This window comes from Oncorhynchus mykiss, chromosome 17, assembly GCF_013265735.2.
Source record: "Oncorhynchus mykiss isolate Arlee chromosome 17, USDA_OmykA_1.1, whole genome shotgun sequence".
Taxonomy (NCBI): domain Eukaryota; kingdom Metazoa; phylum Chordata; class Actinopteri; order Salmoniformes; family Salmonidae; genus Oncorhynchus; species Oncorhynchus mykiss.
The window spans coordinates 49,529,973-49,555,962 of record NC_048581.1 but is presented as its reverse complement, the minus strand read 5'-3'; the positions used below and the strand labels follow the sequence as shown (position 1 = coordinate 49,555,962).

General features: G+C 44.5%; 1 protein-coding gene across 5 annotated transcripts in view; it reads right to left on the bottom strand.

Annotated features, from left to right (window-relative positions):
* cacna1da (calcium channel, voltage-dependent, L type, alpha 1D subunit, a) overlaps nucleotides 1-25,990 on the bottom strand; it is a 115,585-nt gene that overhangs the window by 38,538 nt on the left and 51,057 nt on the right. For 3 of the 5 annotated variants that reach the window (XM_036948171.1, XM_036948173.1, XM_036948175.1), the window contains exons 6-16: nucleotides 24,845-24,997; nucleotides 24,524-24,720; nucleotides 23,923-24,026; nucleotides 13,558-13,730; nucleotides 11,422-11,499; nucleotides 9,704-9,791; nucleotides 9,309-9,335; nucleotides 8,667-8,827; nucleotides 7,897-8,122; nucleotides 3,709-3,916; nucleotides 538-658 (exon numbers count right to left, since the gene is read on the bottom strand). In XM_036948171.1, coding sequence (XP_036804066.1) covers nucleotides 538-658; nucleotides 3,709-3,916; nucleotides 7,897-8,122; nucleotides 8,667-8,827; nucleotides 9,309-9,335; nucleotides 9,704-9,791; nucleotides 11,422-11,499; nucleotides 13,558-13,730; nucleotides 23,923-24,026; nucleotides 24,524-24,720; nucleotides 24,845-24,997 — 1,536 coding nt within the window. The remainder of the gene's footprint in view (nucleotides 1-537; nucleotides 659-3,708; nucleotides 3,917-7,896; nucleotides 8,123-8,666; nucleotides 8,828-9,308; nucleotides 9,336-9,703; nucleotides 9,792-11,421; nucleotides 11,500-13,557; nucleotides 13,731-23,922; nucleotides 24,027-24,523; nucleotides 24,721-24,844; nucleotides 24,998-25,990) is intronic. The other 2 variants (XM_036948174.1, XM_036948176.1) reach the window with 1 other exon arrangement.

The window sequence follows — 25,990 nt, the reverse complement described above, 5'->3', positions numbered from 1 at the left end:
TTTTGGTTAGGCCAGGGTGTGACATGGGTTAATTATGTGGTGTGTTTTGTCTTGTTTTTTTTTGTAGGTATTGGGATAGTGATATAGTGGGGTTATCTAGAATAGTCTATGGCTGTCTGGAGTGGTTCTCAATCAGAGGCAGGTGTTTATCGTTGTCTCTGATTGGGAACCATATTTAGGCAGCCATATTCTTTGAGTGTTTCGGTGGTGATTGTTCCTGTCTCTGTGTTTGTTTGCTCCAGATAGGCTGTTTAGGTTTTCGCGGTACGGTTCTTGTTGTGTATTGTTCGTGTTTCATCTTCATTAAAGATGTATCGAATTAACCACGCTGCATTTTGGTCCGACCCTTGTTACACCTCATCTTCAGAGGAGGAGATAGATAGAAGAAAACCGTAACACTGGTAGACCATATCCAGAAAGGAGAATCTGTTTCACTAGGGGAAATTAGTTTGCGGTCAAGTCACATCCAATCAGATTGTGATTATCAGGGCTCAGAGAGACAGCGACGATAGGATGAGTGTGGCAAGGAAAGGATACAGTTTCCGCAGATGAAGAGGATAATGAAGTAGAAGGAGACGATCATCCCCGAGGAAGAAGGGCCGCCGTACGCCATGATGCCGTCATACATCACAGCGTTCCAGTCTTCACCTGTCAGGATCTGGCCACAACACACCCAAATGCACTCGATCATTTTGGATGCGACACACATGGAGGACCTATAATTCACATGCGATTCTATGGAAACACATACAGCATTCACTAGTAACAAGATGGCCTGTTTCTAGTTCCCAGCCCACTTTGCAGTATTACACTACCGGTCTAAAGTTTTAGAACACCAACTCATTCAAGAGTTTCTTCATTTTTAACTATTTTCTACATTGTAGGAGAATAGTGACGACATCACAACTAGGAAATAACACATATGGAATCATGTAGTAACCAAAAAAGTGTTAAACAAATCAAAATATTTGTTTATATTTGAGATTCTTCAAATAGCCACCCTTTGCCTTGATGACAGCTTTGCACAGTCCCAACAGGACAAGATCAATACTGATGTTCATTGATTACAGCTCAGCCTTCAACACTGTAGTGCTCTCATAGCTCATCACTAAGCTCAGGTCCCTGGGTCTGAACACCTCCCTGTGCAACTGGGACATGGACTTCCTGACGGGCTGATCCCAAGGGGTGAAAGTAGACAACAACACCTCTGCCACGCTAATCCTCAACACACGTGCTCAGCCCCTTCTGTACTCCCTGTTCACCCATTACTGCGTGGCCACGCACGTCTCCAACGCAATCATCAAGTTTGCTGACAACACAACAGTGGTAAACCTGACTACCAACAATGATGGGAAAGCCTACAGGGAGGAGGTGAGAGCCCTGGCAGAACGGTGCCAGGAAAATAACCTCTCCCTCAACATCAACAAAACGAAAGAGCTGATCGTGGACTACAGGGCACCGATTGGTCGAAAATAAATATACCTTTGAGCGTGGTGAAATTATAAATTAGGCTTTGGATGGTGTATCAATACACCCAGTCACTACAAAGATACAGGTGTCCTTCCTAACTCAGTTGCCGGAGAGGAAGGAAACTGCTCAACGATTTCACCATGAGGCCACAGTTACAGAGTTTAATGGCTGTGATAGGAGAAAACTGAGGATGGATCAACAACATTGTAGTTACTCCAAAATACTAACCTAAATGGCAGTGAAAAGAAATAAGCCTGTACTGAATAAAAACATTCCAAAACATACATCCTGTTAGCAAAAAGGCACTTCTTAATACAAAAAAAATGTGGTCAAGTAATTAACTTTTTGTCCTGAATACAAAGCTTTATGTTTATGGCAAATCCAAAACAACACACATAAAAACATTCCAAAAACATGCATCCTGTTAGCAAAAAGGCGCTTTTAATACAACAAAAAATGTGGTAAAGTAATGAACTTTTTGTCCTGAATACAAAGCTTTATGTTTGTGGCAAATCCAAAACAACACATCATTGAGTACCACTCATCATATTTTCAAGCATGGTGTTGGTGCCATCATGTCATGGGTATGCTTGTGATTGGCAAGGACTACAGATTTTTTTTAGGATAAAAAGAAAATGAATAGAGCTATAAGCACAGGTAAAATCCTAGAGGAAAACTTGGTTCAGTCTGCTTTCCAACAGACACTGGGAGACAATTCACCTTTCAGCAGGACAATAACCTAAAACACGAGGCCAAATCTACACTGGAGTTGCTTACCAAGACAATATTGTATGTTTCTGAGTGGCTGAGTTATAGTTTTGACTTAAATTGGCTTGAAAATCGATGGCATGACTTGAAAATGGCTTTCTAGCAATGATCAACAATCAACTTGACAGAGCTCGAAGACTTTTAAAAATAATCATTGTACAATCCAGGTGTGCAAAACTCTTAGAGGCTTACCCAAAAAGACACAGCTGTATTTGCTTCTATAAAGTATTAACTGAGAGGTTGTGGATACTTACAGTATTTAAATGAGATATTGCTGTACTTCATTTTTCGAAATACATGTTTTCACTTTGTCATTATGGGGTATTGTGTGTACGTAGATGGGTGAGACAAAACATCTATTAAATCCATTTTGAATTCAGGCTGTAACACAACAACATGTGTTATAAGTCCAGGGGTGTGAAGACTTTCTGAAGGTGCTGTACATAGTGTCATTGACCACTGGTCACCTTAATAATGTTTGCTTACTGTTTTACCCACTTCATATGTATAAACAGTATTCTAGTCATGGCTCGTCCTATATAACTACTGCTGTTCACACCTTTTCTATTCATATAGTGTCCATACTGTCAATACACACCATATTCTATTATATTCTGGTCTCAGACACTGCTCATTGCGATATTTCTTCATTTCTTTATTTTTTGTACAAATGTTTTTGATTACGTGTTTATTTTTGTATATTTTTTTTGTATTGCTAGGTATTACTGCATTGTTGGAGCTCGAACCACAAGAATTTCGCTGCACCTGCGACAACATCGGCAAATCTGTGTATGCGACCAATACACTTGGATTTGATTAGTACACCATAACATTCTACTATAGTTTATATAACACGCCATAGACAGACAATGGGGCATATTACTCTACTAACTTCCTGTAAAACACAGCATACAGGGAAAACAAACAAGAGTCCGGCTACGGCTAGCCCAGTGGACCAGTCAAGTGTAAATGCCTTTAAATGCCTTTGACGTTATTTGGCTCAAGCGTTAACCCACCAACTGTGGGAAAATGCATTGAAAACATCGGGAGCATTACTTTATTCACTGCAAACGGCGATCAGTGTTTATGTAGTGGCCATGGTTGCTCGTGGTTACGTTAGGAGGTAGCCCAGCCTGTGACTTCTAAAACCAGTGTCGGCCCTCGGCATAGGGGGAATTTCCTCTTGGTGTAATGGTCAAGACATTGGTTTCTCTCGTGGGAGACCCGGGTTCACTGGGCTAGTCCCCCCCTGTCAGGGTGTCATCATCAGGAGGCTCTCCTTAAATACAACATTCGCTAAATATACATGTAGGTAACTCATGAGGTTCTATATATATATATGAGAGAGAGAGAGAGAGAGAGAGAGAGAGAGAGAGAGAGAGAGAGAGAGAGAGAGAGAGAGAGAGAGAGAGAGAGAGAGAGAGAGAGAGAGAGAGACACTCTCTCTCTCTCACTGTACTGTTCACCCACCTGAAACACAGTGAGCAGTGCCTGGGGGAAGTTATCGAAGGTGCTCCTCTTGGTCTGCGTCTCGTCGAAGTTGAACTTGCCCCCGAACACCTGCATACCCAGCAGGGAGAAGATGATGATGAAGAGGAAGAGCAGGAGCAGCAGGGAGGCGATGGACTTCATGGAGTTGAGCAGCGACGCCACCAAGTTACTGAGAGACTGCCAGTGGCTGGACAACACAGAGAAGGGGGGGGTTTAGACAAAATTACACACACATAAACAAACAGATTTGTTTTCACACTTTAGTCTGGCCAAAGAGCATAAACAAACACGACATACGCCCAAATCAAATCAAATTGTATTTTTGTCACATGCGCCGAATACAACAGGTGACCTCACAGTGAAGTGCCTACTCACAAGCCCTTAACCAACATTGCAGTTTTAAGAAGATAAAAAAAGTGTTAAGTAAAAAACATTTTCTGAAAGTATTTAGGCTTGCCAACACACACACAACATGCATACTGACGTCACACACACATTCACCACATACGCTGCTGCTACTGCTCAGTCTACTATCTATCCTGCTGCCTAGCCAATTTACCCCTATCTACAGTGCCTTCAGAAAGTATTCATACCCCTCGACTTATTTCGCATTTTGCTGTGTTAGAGCCCGCATTCAGAATGGATCTACACACAATAACTCATTAATGATGAATTAAAAAAAACATGTTTTTAGACATTATTGCACATTAATTGAACACGAAATACAGAAATATCTCATTTACATAAGTATTCACACCCCTGAGTCAATACTTTGTAGAAGCATCTTTGGCAGCGATTACAGGTGTGAGTCTTTCTGGGTCACTAAGAGCTTTCCACAGCTGGATTGTGCAACATTTGCCCGTTGTTCTTTTCAGAATTCTTCAAGCTCTGTCCAATTGGGTTGTTGATCATTCCTAGACAGCCATTTTCAGGCCTTGCCATCGGTTTTCCCCGGCCTTTGTGGTTGAATCTGTGTTTGAAACTCACTGCTCAACTGAGGGACCTTACAGGTAATTGTATGTGTGGGGTACAGAGATGAGGGTATCATTGAAAAATCATTTTAAAGACTATTATTTCACAGAGTAAGCCCATGCAACTTAATATGTGACTTGTGAAGCAAATGTTTACTCCTGAAATGATTGAGGCTTGCCATAACAAACTGGCGGAATACTTATTGATTCAATATATTTCATATTTTCATGTCTTACTAACTGGTACAAATTTAGAAAAAAATAATTAGACTTTGAAATGATGGGGTACTGTATGTAGGCCAGTGACCAAAAATCGAAATTGAATACATTTTATATTCAGACTGTAACGCAATTGTTTTGGAGTCAAGAAATTTGAATAATTTCTGAAGGTACTCCCTGTACATAGCCATGTTATTGCCCGGTACTCCCTGTATATAGCCATGTTATTACCTGGTACTCCCTGTACATAGCCATGTTGTTACCTGGTACTCCCTGTACATAGCCATGTTGTTACCTGGTACTCCCTGTACATAGCCATGTTATTACCTGGTACTCCCTGTACATAGCCATGTTGTTACCTGGTACTCCCTGTACATAGCCATGTTGTTACCTGGTACTCCCTGTACATAGCCATGTTATTACCTGGTACTCCCTGTACATAGCCATGTTGTTACCTGGTACTCCCTGTACATAGCCATGTTGTTACCTGGTACTCCCTGTACATAGCCATGTTGTTACCTGGTACTCCCTGTACATAGCCATGTTATTACCTGGTACTCCCTGTACATAGCCATGTTGTTACCTGGTACTCCCTGTACATAGCCATGTTGTTACCTGGTACTCCCTGTACATAGCCATGTTATTACCTGGTACTCCCTGTACATAGCCATGTTGTTACCTGGTACTCCCTGTACATAGCCATGTTGTTACCTGGTACTCCCTGTACATAGCCATGTTATTACCTGGTACTCCCTGTACATAGCCATGTTATTGCCCGGTACTCCCTGTATATAGCCATGTTATTACCTGGTACTCCCTGTACATAGCCATGATATTGCCCGGTACTCCCTGTATATAGCCATGTTGTTACCTGGTACTCCCTGTACATAGCCATGTTGTTACCTGGTACTCCCTGTACATAGCCATGTTATTACCTGGTACTCCCTGTACATAGACATGTTGTTACCTGGTACTCCATGTATATAGCCATGTTATTACCTGATACTCCATGTATATAGCCATGTTATTACCTGGTACTCCCTGGATATAGCCATGTTATTACCTGGTACTCCATGTATATAGCCATGTTATTGCCCGGTACTCCCTGTATATAGCCATGTTATTACCTGGTACTCCCTGTATATAGCCATGTTATTACCTGGTACTCCCTGGATATAGCCATGTTATTACCTGGTACTCCCTGGATATAGCCATGTTATTACCTGGTACTCCCTGGATATAGCCATGTTATTACCTGGTACTCCATGTATATAGCCATGTTATTACCTGGTACTCCCTGGATATAGCCATGTTATTACCTGGTACTCCCTGGATATAGCCATGTTATTACCTGGTACTCCATGTATATAGCCATGTTATTACCCGGTACTCCCTGTATATAGCCATGTTATTACCTGGTACTCCATGTATATAGCCATGTTATTACCTGGTACTCCGTGGATATAGCCATGTTATTGCCCGGTACTCCCTGTACCAGACAATATTGCACCATGTTCTTTTTACTCTTTATTGTTATTAGTAATTCACTGACTCAACCACTATTATAGGGGCTGAGTCACTGGCTTACTGGTGCTCTTCCATGCCGTCTCTAGGAGGGGTGCATCACTTGAGTGGGTTGAGTCACTGACGTGATCTTCCTGTCCGGGTTGGTGTCCCCCCTTGGGTTGTGCCTTGGCGGAGATCTTTGTGGGCTATACTCGGCCTTGTCTCAGGATGGTAAGTTGGTGGTTGAAGATATCCCTCTAGTGGTGTGGGGGCTGTGCATTGGCAAAGTGGGTGGGGTTATATCCTGCCTGTTTGGCCTTGTCTGCGGGTATCGTCAGACGGGGCCACAGTGTTTCCTGACCCCTCATGTCTCAGCCTCCAGTATTTATGCTGCAGTAGTTTATGTGTTGGGGGCTAGGGTCAGTCTGTTATATCTGGAGTATTTCTCCTGTCTTATCCGGTGTCTTGTGTGAATTTAAGTATGCTCTTTCTAATTCTGTCTCTCTTTCTCTTTTTCTCTCTTTCTTTCTCTCTTTCTCTCTTTCTTTTTTTCTCTCTCTTTTTCTTTCTCTCTTTCTTTCTTTCTTTCTATCTTTCTCTCTCTATCTCTCTTGGAGGCCCTGAGCCCTAGGACCATAACTCAGGACTACCTGGCCTGATGACTCCTTGCTGGCCCCAGTACGTACACCTGGCCGTTCTGCTGCTTCAGTTTCAACTGTTCTGCCTGCGGCTATGGAACCCTGACCTGTTCACCGGTTGTGCTACTTGTCCCAGACCTGCTGTTTTCAACTCTCTAGAGACAGGAGGAGCGGTAGAGATACTCTGAATGATCGGCTATGAAAAGCCAACTGACATTTACTCCTGAGGTGCTGACCTGTTGCATCCTCGACAACCACTGTGATTATTATTATTTGATCCTGCTGGTCATCTATGAACATTTGAACATCTTGGCCATGTTCTGTTATAATCTCCACCCGGCACAGCCAGAAGAGGACTGGCCACCCCTCATAGCCTGGTTCCTCTCTAGGTTTCTTCCTAGGTTCCGGCCTTTCTAGGGAGGTGTTCCTAACCACCGTGCTTCTACACATGCATTGATTGCTGTTTGGGGTTTTAGGCTGGGTTTCTGTACAGCACTTTGTGACATCAGCTGATGTAAGAAGGGCTTTATAAATAAATTTGATTGATTGATATTTATTCCTTGTGTCACTATTTCTATGTTTATTTTCTCTTTCTCTTGATTCTGCATTGTTGGAAAAGGACTCGTAAGTAAGCATTTCACTTAGTCTACACCTGTTGTTTACGAAGCATGTGATGAAAGCATTGATCCGGGGTGAAGTTTGCCCTCGGTATAGATCTATGATCAGCTTCCCCTCCTCCAATCCTTACCTTAACCATTAGTGGGTGAGCAAAGCTGACCCAAGATTAGCGTCTAGGGGCAACTTCACCCTACTCCACATGACAGTGGTCTCACCGTGTGACCTTGAAGATCCTGAGCAAGCGGACACAGCGGAACACGGAGATGCCCAGAGGAGACATGATGGCCAGCTCCACCAGGATGGTCTCGGTGATGCCTCCACACACCACGAAGCAGTCAAATCGGTTGAACAGGGACACAAAGTAGGCCTGCAGGCCCAGACTGTACATCTTGGTCATCATCTCACACGTAAACATGCCCAGCAGAACCTTGTTTGCCACGTCTGGAAACACGCAGGGCAGAGGGAGGTGTCAGTCAATATAACACATGAACAGTATTACACATTTCAGAGATACTATAGTTAGGGACAGGAGTTTTTCCTTACCACCTGACCTGACAGTGGTAGCCAGTGTGCAGTGTAGTGTACTAACCCTGTACTTGTGTAACCCAGTCAGGCTGGTTGTAGTGTACTAACCCTGTACGTGTGTAACCCAGTCACGCTGGTTGTAGAGTACTAACTCTGTACGTGTGTAACCCAGTCAGGCTGGTTGTAGTGTACTAACCCTGTACGTGTGTAACCCAGTCACGCTGGTTGTAGTGTACTAACCTTGTACGTGTGTAACCCAGTCAGGCTGGTTGTAGTGTACTAACCCTGTACGTGTGTAACCCAGTCAGGCTGGTTGTAGTGTACTAACCCTGTACGTGTGTAACCCAGTCAGGCTGGTTTTAGTGTACTAACCCTGTATGTGTGTAGCCCAGTCAGGCATGTTGTAGTGTACTAACCCTGTACTTGTGTAACCCAGTCAGGCTGGTTGTAGTGTACTAACCCTGTACTTGTGTGAGCCAGTCAGGCTGGTTGTAGTGCTCGGAGGAGATGGTGAGCGTGTTGAGAAACACCAGGATGATCACCAGCCAATAGAAAGGCACCGATTTCACCGCCACCCGGCACTTTCTGCGGCAGAACCTGTTCCAGCGACGCCAGCGCCGACTGTGAGACAGGAAGTGATGTCAGCAAAAGGAGACGAGTAGGGGCGATGGTTAGAGGGGGGTTAGGACATACTGTATAGAAAGTTGGGGTTTAGGCAGGAACTGTATTCAAATAAAATCTGAAGAAAACTTAGGAAAGAGCAGTCAATTAACTTTGGGAGAGGGAGAGAACCGCACCGCATGCAGTATACATCACAAAGTGTAAAAACGCTGCATAAGGCTCCTCCAGTTCCTCCCGATGCCCAAGATTACATGCTGACTTGTTTAAAGGGTAGGTGGACTTGATTTATTACCTGCTGACTCATTAAAGCAGACTCCAGAGATCAGAACAGCACATACAGCAGAGAAACCAAAGTGAGCTTCCACGTATATACGGAAATAACAGACGTCACGACTTCATGCAGAGAAATGTACGTTTCACTGAACAGACCGCTGCATGCATCGAGCAAGGACACATGCGAGGCGAGGCGGTTTTCACTGACCTGAACTTTGACTTTGAAATTTTTTGACTGGAAAAACAATTGAGACGTTTATATTAACATCAGTTCAGCTTGCTGACTGCAGGATATTCATGGATTTAGTACGAAGCCACATGTCCTATGTACCATCTTTATGACTGAACAGGAGTGGTCTTAGAATGAATCAAACAGAGGTGTATTATTGAAGCTTGTTTTATACCAGCGGTTGTCCAGACAGGATAGAGGACAGACGCAGATGAACAGACCACACACACACGGGTTCACACGACAATTCACTCAGGTGACAGAGGTTGTGTTTCCGTAAAGAATGTGCTCGTTTCTATGGTATCCAAGGTTACGTTCTAAAGGTACAGTACTGCATTAGTGGTTTGGGGGGGGGGGGGGGGGGGGGTTCTCACCAAAAAGGTCCGCAGCACGGTGTCTTCACCTCATCCTCGGCCACGTTCTCTGTGTTCACCGACTCCGTCTCACTGGCTGGTATACTCACTGTGGCAGCAAACAGAGTGCCAGAGTGAATCATACGCACACACACACAACCTCACATGACACACCGTACATGTCTCACACACACACACACACACACACCAAACAGTACGCAGTCGCACCCTAGGTACCACAGCTGTGGTGTGTCAAACACATCCCGAGAAAATAAAACTCCTTCGTCAACAAATTCCTCAACAAAAGAAAGAACGATCAGATTACTCCAGGCCTTTCTAAGAAATCCCTGTTTGTTTTTTTAAAAACAATGACACAAATTCAGTTTCAAAGGACGATACGTCCCAAAACCAAATCCATGAGCATCAGAATGACAATAGACCGTCTCTAAAGTAGGTAGAAAAACAAGAAAGAAAGAAAAATCTGAATATCTTTTAATTAACTAACTAACTTATCTAAAATAGTTACTGGTATGGTCATCGTAATCATCACTATGACTTATTGTGCGGCGTTAGAGACGTGCGGACAGAAGGAATTCAGCAGTATTGACTTTGTTATTATGTTTGTCAATTAGCCGTGGCAAAATGCATAGATTTGTAGGAAATTAGCTTTAAAACTGCAAAAATGTCTCTCAGTTACAAGGAGAAATGTGTAGATTTGCAGGAAATACTGCAAAAAATACAAACGTTTCTCTTCACCGGACCGTGCCTGTTGCCACGCCCCCTTGCCACACCCACCGCCTAAGCCCATTTCTGATCCAGCGCTACAAATTTCATGTGAGAGCACAGCCTGTTTGTGCGAGGGTACGCACGCACCGCTGCTTAGTTTGTGTGAAAGCGTTCTCTTTGACTTTTGAGTGCTCCGGCAGCTCGCTCTCTCTCTCTCTCTCTCTCTCTCTCTCTCTCTCTCTCTCTCTCTCTCTCTCTCTCTCTCTCTCTCTCTCTCTCTCTCTCTCTCTCTCTCTCTCTCTCTCTCTCTCTCTCTCTCTCTCTCTCTCTCTCTCTCTCTCTCTCTCTCTCTCTCTCTCTCTCTCTCTCTCTCTCTCTCATAATCTGAATGCTGTTGGGTTTAATCCCGTTTGCCAATTCACACGGAGCCCTTAGCCTAGCTGCTTTAAACTGGGCTGTGCATAGAGAGAGGGCGAGAGGGAAAGAAGTTGAGTGCCTGGCATCAACTGGGGAAGTATGTATTACTATTCTGTTCCCTGGTGCTCCTCATCTGAGTCTGGGCTCATTCAGTCAGAAGCAGCAGGAGAGGCTCTATCAAACACTCGGTGCAAAAAAGTTATTTCCGTTTTTTTAAATTTGTAATAAATTAGCACACATTTCTAAAAACCTGTTTTCGCTTTGTCGTTATGGGGTATTGTGTGTAGATTGATGAGGGGGAAAAAAATGTAATTTAATCCATTTTAGAATAAGGGTGTAACGGAACGAAATGTGGGAAAAGGGGAAGGGGTCTGAATACTTTCCGAAGGCACTGTATACAAAAGGAAAAGCTCGATCAAAAAGACAGGGATTCTCAAACAGAAGGGTCAATCACAATAGCAAAGCACAAGCAGGGGGATGAGGCTGCACACATTACTATATACACAAACACACCAGCTTTCACACACAATTGCAAGCTCACCCACACACACACACATTTACTTTTTCAATGTGGAAGGGAAAACCAGGGGATTTACCATGAGTGTCGGAGGACTGGCTGAACCACCCAAACCTGCTTCCTTTCTTCTTCTCTGTGAGGTCAGCCAGAGTCACCCCTTCATGTGTAAAGCATGCAAGCCCATGCATTCAGACAGCAGCGCGCCACACGGCACAGCAGAGAAACATGGGGGCGAGAATAGGCCTCTATCAAGACGAGATAGAGCAGCACAGTGACAGTTCACCACAACAACAGTAACAACAACAACAACATCAAAGGTAACAACAACAACAGTAACAACAAAAGCATCAACAACAGCAACAGTACAGCTGGCAACAGCGACACTGACTGACAACACCAGCACCACTGACACTGACACCAGTAGGATGGACTGTAGTAGACACTGAAGAGGAGCAGAAGAGGAAGACGGGCAGCTGTTAGTCACATGGCAGGAAGCTAGTTTCTGCAGGCCGGGGGAGGGGGGGTACAGTACAGTACAATACAATACAGATCAGTAGCACTACAGTCTATAGTATACGAACATGCTGAAATGCAAATGAACAGCATTTCACATGTACATGTTAGCATACAGTCTCTCGTGGTATGGCCCCGGACCCGGTGACAGCCACAGAAAAGCCAGCATGATACCTTTCACATGGTTGGCATCGCCAAGGGGATCCATGTTATTATAACCTCTGACCTTCAGTCCAGTGCCAAGCATTCCCAGCACTAGAAGGCAAGCTTCTAAGACTTACTGAAGTTCCTACTACTACCATACCTCCTATCACATTACTATCCAGGCGGTGTTTCTGTTGACGGTGTGTGGATGGAGGCAGTGGTGCTAATTCTGATGGTAAACGCTAGAATGATCAGATTTTACTACGCCTTATTTTCCCGTACGTGAACATATTTGAATATACTTGGCTGTATTTTTTTTTTGATGATCAACTCTACATTACTTTACTGAACTTGGTTTAAAGGTTCAAAGACGAAATCCGGTCATTGACTCCAGACTAATTTGGGGTCGAAAAGGAGAAACGGCCAAGTAAAACAACAGTGTATTTGGAAGCTTGGCAAAGACGTTTGACTAAAATCTCCCTGGTTGGTAAACAGGAGCGGAACTGGGACCGTGTACTGAAGATTTGCGGTGTGGAGAGAGAGTACAGGAGAGCTGCAGCTCTAAAGCTACACAGCGAAAGAGGTGTGGTTCAACTCTAAAGATACACAGTGAAAGAGGTGTGGTTCAACTCTAAAGATACACAGTGAAAGAGGTGTGGTTCAACTCTAAAGATACACAGTGAAAGAGGTGTGGTTCAACTCTAAAGATACACAGCGAAGGAGGTGTGGTTCAACTCTAAAGATACACAGCGAAAGAGGTGTGGTTCAACTCTAAAGATACACAGTGAAAGAGGTGTGGTTCAACTCTAAAGATACACAGTGAAAGAGGTGTGGTTCAACTCTAAAGCTTGGCACGTTTTAGGGGAAAGGGGGGGTGAGCGATGTAGTAGTGTAGTGCTGCTCACTGGTTGATAGGGAGGGGTGGAGAGAGATACTGAAGATAGCTGTATGAATGGGTAGTAGCAGTTTCGCTGTGTCTGCTCTGCATCATCTGCTGCTTATATAAAGAGGATTTTGGATTGCGGTCTTTTATCTGCTAGAGTAATGTGATGTATCCCTGTTCTCCCTCCTCAGCCTAACTCAACTGGTACACAGAGAGCTCTGCACCCATCGCTAAGGTGTGAACTGAGGAAGGCTATGATAATAGAGCATGCAAGTGTGTGTGCGCGAGTGTTCGAGCGAGTGTGACTGTGCAATATTTTAGTGTGTGTGTGTGTGTGGATTTAACAGTAACCCTGAACACAGAATTACAGTATGTGGTCAATTAGGGCGACTGGACTGGGAAATAACAGATATTCACACTGGAAACCTTCAGTAGCTCCTCAACATGACGCTGCTCATACTGTGGACTCTCTCAGTCTTCTGTTGTACACAGGTACACTCACTGGCAGCTCTCGCACCATGTGTGTTTTAGGCTAGTGTGCGTGTGTCAAATCCAATACATTTTTAGTCGTCTCGTGCACATATTCGTGTGCGCATTCGCGAGTGCACACGTTCATGCGCGTTTTAGGGAAGCGCATGTGCGCAGGTCCGCGCGCGTGCGTCGTAGGGTGCTTACGGTTGCGTTTGCCCTCCTCGTAGCCCTCCTCGTCCTCGTTCTCTGGATCGATGTCCTCGGCCTGAGTGATCCAGTCCAGGTAGCCCTTGAGGTCCTCATCCAGCTGTTGCTTCTCTCTCAGTTTCTGAAAGTCTCCACGAGCCTTGGCCTTCTCTCTCTCCTTGGAGAACTCTCTGCGGGCACACACAGAGAACACACATGCAGAACACACACGCAGTTACACACACAGTAGAGTACGCATGTGCACAAAATCACACACAAAACACACACTCGGACTCAATAGCGGTTCATTTCAGACAATGCCTCACCTAACACAATTTGTATACAGACTGTTGTACAGTTAGTTCTAGGGGTGAACATTAAAATGTTTTTTTTATTTTTTTAATGGGATAGTTTACCATTTAAAACCAGCCCAAATATTTTTTACTCCCTTGTTATACCAAAAATCTGGAAAAAAAAGAGAAATGTATTACAAGTAATGAGTAATGGGGTATACTGCTTCATTTCATGTCCTTTTTGTGACCTGCGTCTTTTAACCAATGTATGTTCAAATAAGTAATTTAGATCCAATAATAAAAACAGATGAACAGTTCTACGACTCAACATCAAGAATCAACAATGTGCCTCTGCCTTGACACAAAATGCTGAGTGATCTGGCTTTTTACAATTACAGTTCAGGGCTCTACGCTGATATTTTTTACAAGGAGTAGGCTACATGATGTGTTTCTAAGTAGAAATGTAGAAGCACACAAATACATCTAAGGATTACAATGACTAAAAGTTTGTGAATAAACGTTTTTGGGAATGATCCATGCCAGGGCCGGCCCTCCCATTAAGCAAGATTAGGCGGCTGCCTGTGGCGGCACTTGAATTTGGGGCGGCATTTTGACAATTGTGTGGTCGCACCAGGCCTAGCCACACCTCCAAACAATGCCGGGGAAGACCCTATTATCTTGGACCCAGACTCAGATTTGTTGCTCCCCGTCCCCGATGACAGTGGTGGTGCTGCTGCTAAATTCGGCTCCCAGACGAAAAACATAAGATCCCGGTGAGTGGCCAAAATATATATACGAATGGATCTTTACAGGATATGTTAGTGCAGGCTGGGCCACACCAGGATAAGGAGGGGCTAAGAGATGAGGAAAGATGAGGGGCTAAGAGATGAGGAGAGATGAGGGGCTAAGAGATGAGGAGAGATGAGGGGCTAAGAGATGAGGAAAGATGAGGGGCTAAGAGATGAGGAAAGACGAGGGGCTAAGAGATGAGGAAAGTTGAGGGACTAAGAGATGAGGAGAGATGAGGGGCTAAGAGATGAGGAGAGATGAGGGGCTAAGAGATGAGGAGAGATGAGGGGCTAAGAGATGAGGAAAGATGAGGGGCTAAGAGATGAGGAGAGATGAGGGGCTAAGAGATGAGGAGAGATGAGGGGCTAAGAGATGAGGAGAGATGAGGGGCTAAGAGATGAGGAGAGATGAGGGGCTAAGAGATGAGGAGAGATGAGGGGCTAAGAGATGAGGAGAGATGAGGGGCTAAGAGATGAGGAGAGATGAGGGGCTAAGAGATGAGGAGAGATGAGGGGCTAAGCGATGAGGAGAGATGAGGGGCTAAGAGATGAGGAGAGATGAGGGGCTAAGAGATGAGGAGAGATGAGGGGCTAAGAGATGAGGAGAGATGAGGGGCTTAGAGATGAGGAAAGATGAGGGGCTAAGAAAGTAGCCCACTACAAAGGGAGGATGGCAAACGGGGAGAGAGTGGAGAGACCATGGCTTGTGTCACACCCTGACCTTAGAGCTTTTTATGTCTCTATTTTGGTTTGGTCAGGGTGTGATTTGGGTGGGCATTCTATGTTCATTTTTCAATGTTTTGTATTTCTTTGTTTTGGCCGGGTATGGTTCTCAATCAGGGACAGCTGTCTAACCATACTTAGGTAGCCTTTTCCCACCTGTGTATTGTGGGTTGTTTTCTGTTTTGTGTCTGCACCTGACAGAACTGTTTCGTTTCGTTCCATTTTGTTATTTTGTCTCAGTGTTCAGTTTAAATAAATTATCATGGACGCGCACCACGCTGCACTTTGGTCCACTCCGTCTTCATGCAACGACGAGCGTTACAGCTGGTCCATTCCAAGCAAAACAATGCAGCCGTCTGTTTTTTTTCTGCAAACTTTTTTCACACGAGCGCAAATCTGCGCTGGTCAGGGATGGAACCAGGGACTGGAAGAATCTGTGCCACCCTCTTCAGCTCGCATGAGAAGTCGCATGACCACCTAGATAGTTTGCAGAGGTGGAAGGTGCGGGATATCAGGTTGGTGGCCAAGCAAACTATTGATGCCCAAGCCCCAAACGGGCTATTGACGGAGAGACTCTCCACTGGCAGCAGGTGCTGCAGAAGCTCATAGCCCTGATAAGTGTAACGGCCACCAAAGAACATTGCGTTACGCGGGACCACCGACAGGCTGAACGAGCCAAATAATGGGAAACTTCTGAAGTTTGTGGAAATGCTGGGTATCTTTGATGGAATCATGAAGGAGAGTGTAAGGAGAATACAGTCCAAAGAAACACATGTGCACTACCTCGGGTAAAATAATCCAGAATGAAATCATTGACATGCTGGCACAATAGATCCAGCCGACAGTGTGTAATGCGCACCAGACAAGAGCAAAACAGAGCAGATGACCACGGTGGTGCAGTTTCTTTCAACAGGGGATGATGGGGCAGTGCGCACAAGTGAGCACTTCCTGGAGTTTAGTGGACTGCTTTACGCAAGGGGGGGTGGGAGTTGCTCATCTCAAAACAACAGAAACATGACGTCGCCATCACGGACGTGAGAGGTTCAGGGATATGACAACGGGGCGAATATGCGAGGGAGGCACAGCAGCATTCAAAAGAGAGCGCAGGATGTCAATCCGAGGGCCTTGTTTTGTGCCATGCAGCGCGCACTTGCTGAACCTGGTTCTCTCTGATGCAGCATCGTGTTGTTTGGAGGCGGCTGAGATTTTTAACACCATCCAAGAGATTTATACATTTTTTATCTGGATCTACACACCGCTGGGACGTGCTGAAAGAGCAGGTAAAAGATGGACTCACAGTGAGACCTCTCAGCACCACGAGATGAGAGAGCCGGGTGGAGGCAGTGAAACCTGTGCGTTACCAACTCGGGGAGATTTAGGATGCCCTGTTGTCGATCGCCACCGACACCAAGCTCACAGACAGCTGTGGTGCTAAAACAAGTTTGGAGGCAATCAGCATTGCAAAAAGATGAACAATTTTGGCTTCATGTGCCAGTGGTCATTTGGTATGACATCTTGTTCGAAGTCAACATCACCAGTAAGAGTTTGCTGGCAGTGAGTTTTAACCTTTCACTAGTAGTGGCTTAACTGAACTCAACCAGGGCTGGTGCATTAGCAAGCACAAAATAGTTGGGTATTGAGCCCTGTTTCACAGTGCAGCCCACGGTCCGTCCCAGGAAGAAAAGGTATCTGTTTCGCTACGAGGGTGAGGACGAGCCCGTGACTGACCCTCAGCAGAAATTCAAAGTACATTTCTTTAATCAGATTCTTGATTCTGCTATCCAGTCCATCAACGAGCTCTTTACGCAGCTTTGAAGAGCACAGCAGTGTTTTCAGCATCCGGTACAACATTCCCACCATCTAGGACATGGACACTGCAGCGCTTACCAGGGACTGCAACACTGGAGAGGACCCTTACGCACAGGGATTCCAGAGACATCGAAGCAAATTATCTGTGTAATGAGCTCAAAGTCAGTGGACAGTGAGGCAAAATCACTCGATGTACATATCTAGACACCAAATGGCCTTTTTGTATCCCAATGCCTTTGTTGTCCTGAGAGTTCTTCTCACAGTCCCCGTGTCAGTGGCAAGTGGAGTGCACATTCTCCAAGCTCAGACGCATCAAAAACTACCTGCGCTCTACTATGAATCAAGAGAGACACTCAATGGACTCGCCGCCATATCAATTGAGCATGAGTTGTCTTACGAAATCAACCTCCAACAAGCATGTATGCACATGCTTTTGCTGCCAGGAAAGCCAGGCGAGTCAACTTGTCTTTGAACGAAAGGTAAGTGTTGATCATACACTCGCATTAATTTGTAAGATTACTCAATTATCTATCGCCCGTTTACTTTGTATTCTTTAGATTTAAATAGACTGCATCCTAATCTCTCTCTCTCTCTCTCTCTCTCTCTCTCTCCCCTCTTTCTTCCTCTCTGTCTCTCTCAGACAATTTGATTTCAGGACCATGGACAGCAACAGTGAGAACGCATCACTGACTGCAATGCAGCACCACAGCAGAGGAAAGAGGCCACTCTAAGTCGAAATAAATACATTCTGAAACTGATGTTGTACAATCAACTTCGACATGTAAATAAATAATCATCAAATTACACATATAATTGGAGCCTATTTCTTCCTATTCCAAAAAATAAATGATAAGCCTACCTGTTTGAATCCAAAACCCACATGTAGAAGTTGGTGGAATTGACGAGAAATGCCCGCGAACGACGTGACTCCAATGCATATGGGGATATATTGATTCCTCTCTATGAAAATCTGAAGCTGAGCTGTAGCCTATAATATTCGAGAGGATGTAACAAATGTACTTTGCTATTCTGTCCCTATTCATTTGAGCTTTTCTCTTCTTGAAGAGAGAAGATGTTTGTTTAATCCCAGGCACCTCTTCGGGAAGCACTTCTGTTGCTGGGTTATACAACATTCTTCGGCGTCGGCAGAGCCTCTGTCTGTGTGGTAAAGGTATCTTTTGAAAGTGACATGCTTAGATTTCGTAAGGATGTCTAAAATGTTATTATTTGCCAAAAGCGTTGCAAACAAGACACTCTGGTTTAAAATTGAGAAATATGGTAAGAATGCCTATTTCTCTGTCCATTGTCTCGCCTAGGGAGGCAGAACGTCCAGGGCCGGCCCTGATCCATGCTCAATCAAGCACAATCATTAGGTGAGACAAAAATATGTGTGGGCCGTTACCATGGATACTTGGGCACTTGCTTGTCTGTGATGAAAGAAATCTTAGACTGCGATGATCTTCCTAGCAGCAGATAGTTGCAGCAACCTAGCAAATGAAATCATATCGCATGTGAACAAAACTATGTAACTGGCCAAGAAACACGATCGCAAAGTCACACGTGAGTAACTTTTCTCGTCAATTCCACCAACTTCTACATGTGGGTTTTGGATTCAAAAAAGTCTCCCAAATGCTGTGTGACCATCCACCAACGTGGCTGGTGAAAGATCCATTGTTACCTGCCAATGACCAAATCTACCCGCATTTGGCGGGTGTTCATTTCCAACCCTGTCGTTAACATTTGGAACATAGCCGAAAACCAATGTAATCACAAAGAGGAATTTTTTATTTTTTTTAAAACTAGGATTGGCCAATATATGAATAAATCGAATATCGTGACATTTGACTTTGTCGATCTATAGTGAAGTGCAATGCGATATATCATGATGTGCAAGACAATACTCTACTTGAACTTTACAAATATAAATGCAGCAGTTTAATCAGTTAGGTTGTATCAATATTAACGTTTTAATAGCTTAGCAGACTCTCTTATCTAGAGCAATTAGGATTGCTCAAGGGCACATCGGCAGGTTTTTCCTAGTAGTCGGCTCAGGGATTCAAACCAGTGACCTTTCGGTTACTGACCCAATGATCTTAACCACTAGGCTACCTGCCACCCTCAATCAATATGTTGAATATGTTGAAGCCATACTAAGATTATTTAATGAGAATGTGACTATAATGTGACTATTAATGAGAATTTGACTATAATATAGTAAATATGCAAAAAACTATGCAGAGTCTGGAATAATCTAGTCATTAACGGTGCAAAACTATTATATCATACTGGCAAGTGTCTTCACTGACATGTTCAACCTATCCCTGCCCCGGTCTGTAATACCAACTTGTTTCAACCAGACCATCATAGTTCCCCTGCCCAAAAACACCATGGTAACCGGCCTCACATCTATAGCCATGAAATCCTTTGGAAAGGCTGGTCATGGCTCAGATCAACACCATCATCCCAGACACCTAGGTCCCACTCAAATTCGCATACCAGCCCAACAGATGACGCAATCTCTATTGCACTCCACGCTGCCCTCACAGACCTGGACAAAAGGAATGCTTATGTATGAATGCTGTTCATTGACTACAGCTCAGTATTCAACACCATAGTGCCCTCCATGCCCAGCTCAGGACCCTGGGACTGAACAACTCCCTCCGCAACTGGCTCCTGGACTTCTTGCAGGCTGCCCCCAGGCGGTGAGGGTAGGCAAAAACACATTCATCACACTGATCATCAAAACGGGGCCCTTCAGGGGTGTGTGCTTAGTCCCCTCCTGTACTCCCTGTTCACTCATGACTGTGTGGCCGCGCATGACTCCAACACCATCATCAAGTTTGCAGATGACATGACGGTGGTAGGAATGATCACCAACGATGATGAGACAGCCTATGGGGAGGAGGTCAGAGACATGGCAGTGTTGTGCAAGGACAACAACCTCTCCCTCAATGTCAGTAAGACCAAGGATCTAACCGTGGACTACAGGAAACTGAGGGGCGAGCACGTACCCATCCACATTGATGGGGCTGTAGAGGAGCGGGTCGAGAGCTTAAAGTTCCACATCACTAAGGAATTAACATGGTCCACACACACCCACACAGTTGTGAAGAGGGTACAACAGCACCTCTTGCCCCTCAGGAATCTGAAAAGATTTGGTGTAACCAGTGTGAAATAGCTAGCTAGTTAGCGGTGCGTACTGGTTGCATTTCAGTCGGTGACAACCTTGAAGTAGTTGTTTCTCTTGCTCAGAAAAGAGCTGCGGCTTTTGTGGAGCGATAGGGAACAATGTTTTGTTGTCAATGTTTTGTTGTCGTGTTCCGAGGGTCCCTGTTCAGAGGGACGAAAAGCACTACTGTTAGATTGACATGGGCCCTCAAATCCTCAAAAAGTTGAACAGCTGCACCATTGAGAGCATCTTGACTGGCTGCATCACCGCTTGGTACAGTAACTGCAAGGCACCCGGCCGCATGGAGCTACAGAGGGTGGTGAGTACGGCCCAGTACATCACTGGGGCCCAGCTCCCAGTTGTCCCGAACCTCTATGCCAGGCGGTGTCAGAGGAAGGCCCAAAAAATGGTCAAAGACTTCTGCCACCAAAGCCATAGACTGTTCTCTCTGCTACCACATGGCAAGCAGTGCCAGTTCACCAAGTCTGGAACCAACAGGACCCTGAACATTTTCTACCCCCATGCCATAAGACTGCTAAACAATACCGCTAAATAGATAACCAAATGGCTACCAGGACTACCTGCATTGACCCTTTTTTGCACAACTCTCTTGCACTGACTACATACACCCACACACACATAACATGCGCGCACACATGCATACTGATGCCACACACACACATACACACTTTCACACTCACCACATACACTGCTACTTCTGTCTATTATTTATCCTGTTGCCTTGTCACTTTACCCCTACCTATACGTGCCTAGCTACCTCAGTCACACTATACGTGCTTGTTTTGTCACATAAACTGAAATTAGGCGAAATGCATAGCGATTTCTGCACAGAGCTGCTTTAACTCTGCATTGTTGGAAAAGGACCTGTACGTAAGCATTTGTTTCACTGTTAGTCTACACCTGTTGTTTACGACGCATTTGACAAATAAAACATATACTATCGCGATAGTTAGAGTAGCATGTCGTAGAAGAAGGTCACCAACCAATATCGCCCCACCATAAACTCAACAAATACCTAATGCAGCAACGCTGTCATGTTCGTTGAAGGAGATCTGCATCTTTCAAATCATTTGCCAAAGGATATAAAGCGCTCCGCAAGCCATCGTCGTTAACAGTTGGGAAAACGACAGAGAGTGAGACAGGGAAGCGACAGCAGCGAAGTCCGGCATGGCAATACTTTGAGAAGTTAAGTAAGTAGGCGAAATGCAAACGTGGCGAAGTGGAAATGAGCTATAGTGGCAGTACAGGTGCAATGCGTAACCACCTGAAAGGGAGGCACCTTGAGACCCAAACTGTTGCTAGCAGCAACGCAGGCCTCCGAACAAGAGACAATAGACTGGGTCTTCACAGGAAAGAAGTACGATAAAGGACGGCGTGAGGAAGCCACAGCGCTGATTACAGAAACGATTGTAGTTGATATGCAGCCATTGTCAATGGTAGAGGATGCCGGCTTCAATGCCCTGATGGCATATCTGGAACCAGACTACAAGATGCCATGTCGGGAAAAGAAAGTGACGGCACGGACGGAGAAAATGTACAATGATTGCTCTGCAAGTACAAAGCACGAGCTCTCCAACGGCCCATACAGTGATGTTAACAACAGATGGACGGACCTCTATGAAAATACAGTCATGCATCATTGCAACGAGCCATCACATTGATGAGGAGTGGGACATGAAGTCCCATGTACTGACCACTGAGAGCATGGAGGATAGAAACACAGCAGAGAACCTAAAAACGGCATTAACTACCATCGTTGCTAAGTGGGTGGGGTGGGGTGGGGTATCTGGTAACCATGACTATGGTAGATTAAACTGCATTGCCCCCTAGCAGTCATACGCAGGGCCATATATGCATTTCAAATGCACATGTAATTGTATGATTAAAAAAAAAATGGTTTAAACAATTTTAAAAATACATTTTATTTGTTTAATTATTATTATTATTATTTACATTTTTCATTTTTATGGTCACATGTAATTGTATTATTTTTTTATTATCGTTTAAACAGATACTTTTTTCTTTATGTTTTTTATTATTATTCAGATTATTATTTATTTTTTCTCGTTTTTATGGACACTAAAATAAACACCCGGAGTAGGCCATCATTGTAAAAAATAAGAATTTATTCTTAACTGACTTGCCTAGTTAAATAAAGTTTCAATAAAAAAACATTTTAAAAATGGTGGTTCTCAGAATGTTCCCAGAGGCATGTGTTTGCAAAGGCCTGCTAAATACTCACAATAGAACTTTCTGGAAGCCAAAAGGTTTTAGCGGGAGAGGATATAACATGCAATGAATGTGAATATAACACGTCCACGTCACAATTATTGTATACATTGGAAATTGATACGTCAATTTGTAAAAACAAACGTTCATTTAGCTGTTCTGTTTTGCCCAGCGGGTCTTGTTCCGACGTAATTTGCTACTTGAATAATCAGTCCCATTCATAACATATTACAGTATGACATACGAATGCCTATAATCATCGACAATTACTATACGTCACACTCCACTGTAATTTTCTCTTAACTTGATCCGCCACTAGTCTACACCTCAAGCAAAACTTCACACTTCCCAAAAAATGATTCACAGCGTTTAAAAAAAAAAAGTATATGGCTTAACAGAGAGAAGGGGTCATAACCCAGGAACATTGCCAACCACCAACGGAACCCTCTAAGAAAGAGCACGCATCCTCTGAGTGCTGCTGGCCATAGACTAGCGAGTATTATAAACTAACATCTCACCCCCACTAACACGCTTCCTCCCCCAGGGGAATGGAAGCGGCAGTAGATACTGGAGCGAGAGAGCTTAGTGAAGGGCGAGGAATGAGATTCATTTCCTCTCTCGGGAGTTTGGGTGGTAGTGGAGATGACGGGGGTTGGGGTGGGGGTAACGGCTCCCTTCGCTGTCGGTTGCCGTAGCGAGGAGACGCAATGCAAAACGAATGAGAGGTCAACAAAGGTTATGCTTGTGGTGGCCAGGGCTGTGAAACAGCATCAGTCTGATTTAAATTGTGTTGTATTACCAGTGACTGAGTATCGCCGTACCTGTTATCTGTCTCCCGGAGACTTTCTCACCATTCCCCAACACTATACAAAGCAAGCCACTCCATGGTCTTTTGCTTGTCTCACCCGGCATAGCACACGCACTGTACACAGCGCACACAAACACACACACACACTGCAGAGCACACAGCACCCTCAGCCGATTACCTACTCAGCACACCAAGCACAAGATTAAGCATGAAAAAGGAGCCCAGAATGATTCAACTAACAAAGAAGACGTTGGGCCCAAAGCAGCAGGTTACCAGACAGACAAACGTACAGGCAGACAGACGTAGAGAGAAAGACAGACTGACAGACACGTACAGAAAGACGTAGAGAGAAAGACAGACAGACAGACAGACACGTACAGAAAGACGTAGAGAGAAACACACAGACATAGAGAAAGACAGACAGACAGACAGACAGACAGTTAGACCTGTATGTGGCCAGAGTAGCAGGTTAACAGAAAGACAGGCGTAGAGAGAGAGAGTGAGAGAGAGAGAGAGAGAGAGAGAGAGACAGAGGTGTCTTACCCGCTCAACACTCCCAGAACCAGGTTCAGAACAAAGAAGGAGCCGAAGATGACCAGAGATACAAAGTAGACCCATGGAAGCTCTAGACCCATAGCATCATTCATCTGGAGGAGCATCCGTCACCAGAGAGAGATGGGGAAAGAAGAAGAAGAAGAAGAAAGAGGGGAGGAAGAGAAAGAGAATAACGTGGATCGTCAGAGGTAGAGACAGGTGAGAAAAAAAGTTTGCTAAGACTGCAAGACGAAGGGGAAAAACCCTCTTTACAGTTGAGAGTGAGAGAAAAAAAGGTGAGGGATGGTTCTGGGACTCCGATATATAGAGAAAGTCTTGACTGAACCTTTAATCATTTGAATGTCAGTCACATCCAGGCCTAATGACTAATCTTCTGACACATCAGCTCTCAGAGGGAGTGAGCAGGTCAAAGTTCAAACGGAGACCATACGGGGAGTGCAGAGGGCACATACGATTTGAAAAGAATTCAACTGCATCATTGGGAAAGAACTTGTAAGTCAGCATTTCACTGTAAGGTCCACCACACCTGTTGTATTCGGCCGCATGTGACAAACGCAATTTGATTTGATATGATCTCTATGAGCCTCACCCAGTAGAGCACGTCCGTCCAGCCTTCCATGGTGATACACTGGAACACGGTCAGCATGGCGAACAGGAAGTTGTCAAAGTTGGTGATGCCGTCGTTGGGGCCGTGCCAGCCCTCCCTGCACTCGGTGCCATTGATGGGACACTGGCGCCCGTGCCCTGAGATCGCACATGGAGCCGGCTCGTCCTCCGCTATCATGCCTACAAAGAGAGGGGGGTGGGCAGCCGGAAAGAGAGAGACTGAAACCACAAATGCAATAGCCATGTACACACACACAGATGGTAAGATGCACGCAAGCATGTACGCACGCACACACGCTCTTACCTGTGCTGGGGAAGAAGCAGGTAGCGTGCATTTTACCAATGAAGAGCTCAAGGCCGATGATGGCGTAGATGATGATGACAAACAGGACCAGCAGGGCGATGTGGAGGAGAGGAACCATGGCTTTAATAATGGAGTTCAACACAACCTGTAAACCTACAGAGAGTCAAACATTTGTGTTAGAGAAGGACGACATAGCTAGGTCTTTGTGCGTGCGTGTGTTAGAGTAATACTGTGTGTGGTTGAATTTGAGTCAAGGTCGTTTAGTAAACGCTCTTGAATCCAGACCACATATCTCCCTGGTGACGGGGGTAACGAGTCTCACCTCGCGTCTCCTGTCTTTACCATTACTTTAATTATTATTATTATAAATGCTTAACTTCTTGGACGTAAAAATTATTTCCCAAGTATTGCCACGCATAAATAGAGGCATATGTGATCGTATCCCAATGTAATCAGGGTTTGAAATGATTCCGTTTCTACAATAATATGTCATATGAGATCTGCGCCTAAAACATTTACATTTGACATTTGTCATTTAGCAGATGTTCTTATCCAGAGAGACATACAGTAAGTGCATTCATCTTAAGATAGCTAGGTGAGACAACCACATATCACAGTCAAATAGATAGGACACGAATATTCCATTCCAGCTAAACATTGGATATATAGCGTCACTTTTAAAAATAAGACTCATACACATCTAAACTCTATGAATGAAAAATCTGAAAATAGTAATATATTGCACACGCATGAATAATCAATAATTTTATCTTATGAAAGACTGGATATAGCATTTCGGAAATAACTAGGATTTTCCTGCTATTGTAATCCTTGGGCGGGCCGGCTAAGCATTTTTGGGGGGTCACGTAAGTCCAAACAGTGTAAAAAAATATATTTAAAAAATACTGTGACCCCAAGTCTAGATTTTTTTTTAAATTGCTTGGTTGTTAACGTTAACTAGTGCTAGTTGGATGTACCTGTGCCAAAACTCTGTTATTTATCATCCTATACCTAGTGAGTATACCAACGTGTTTTGAGCAGATCTATATTTCTTAAGGATTGACCCAGGAAATAGGAACCAAATGCAGGTAATACTTCATCTGGTGCTACCCCAACAAGAGTTGTCCCTGACCATCGTTAAGAGTA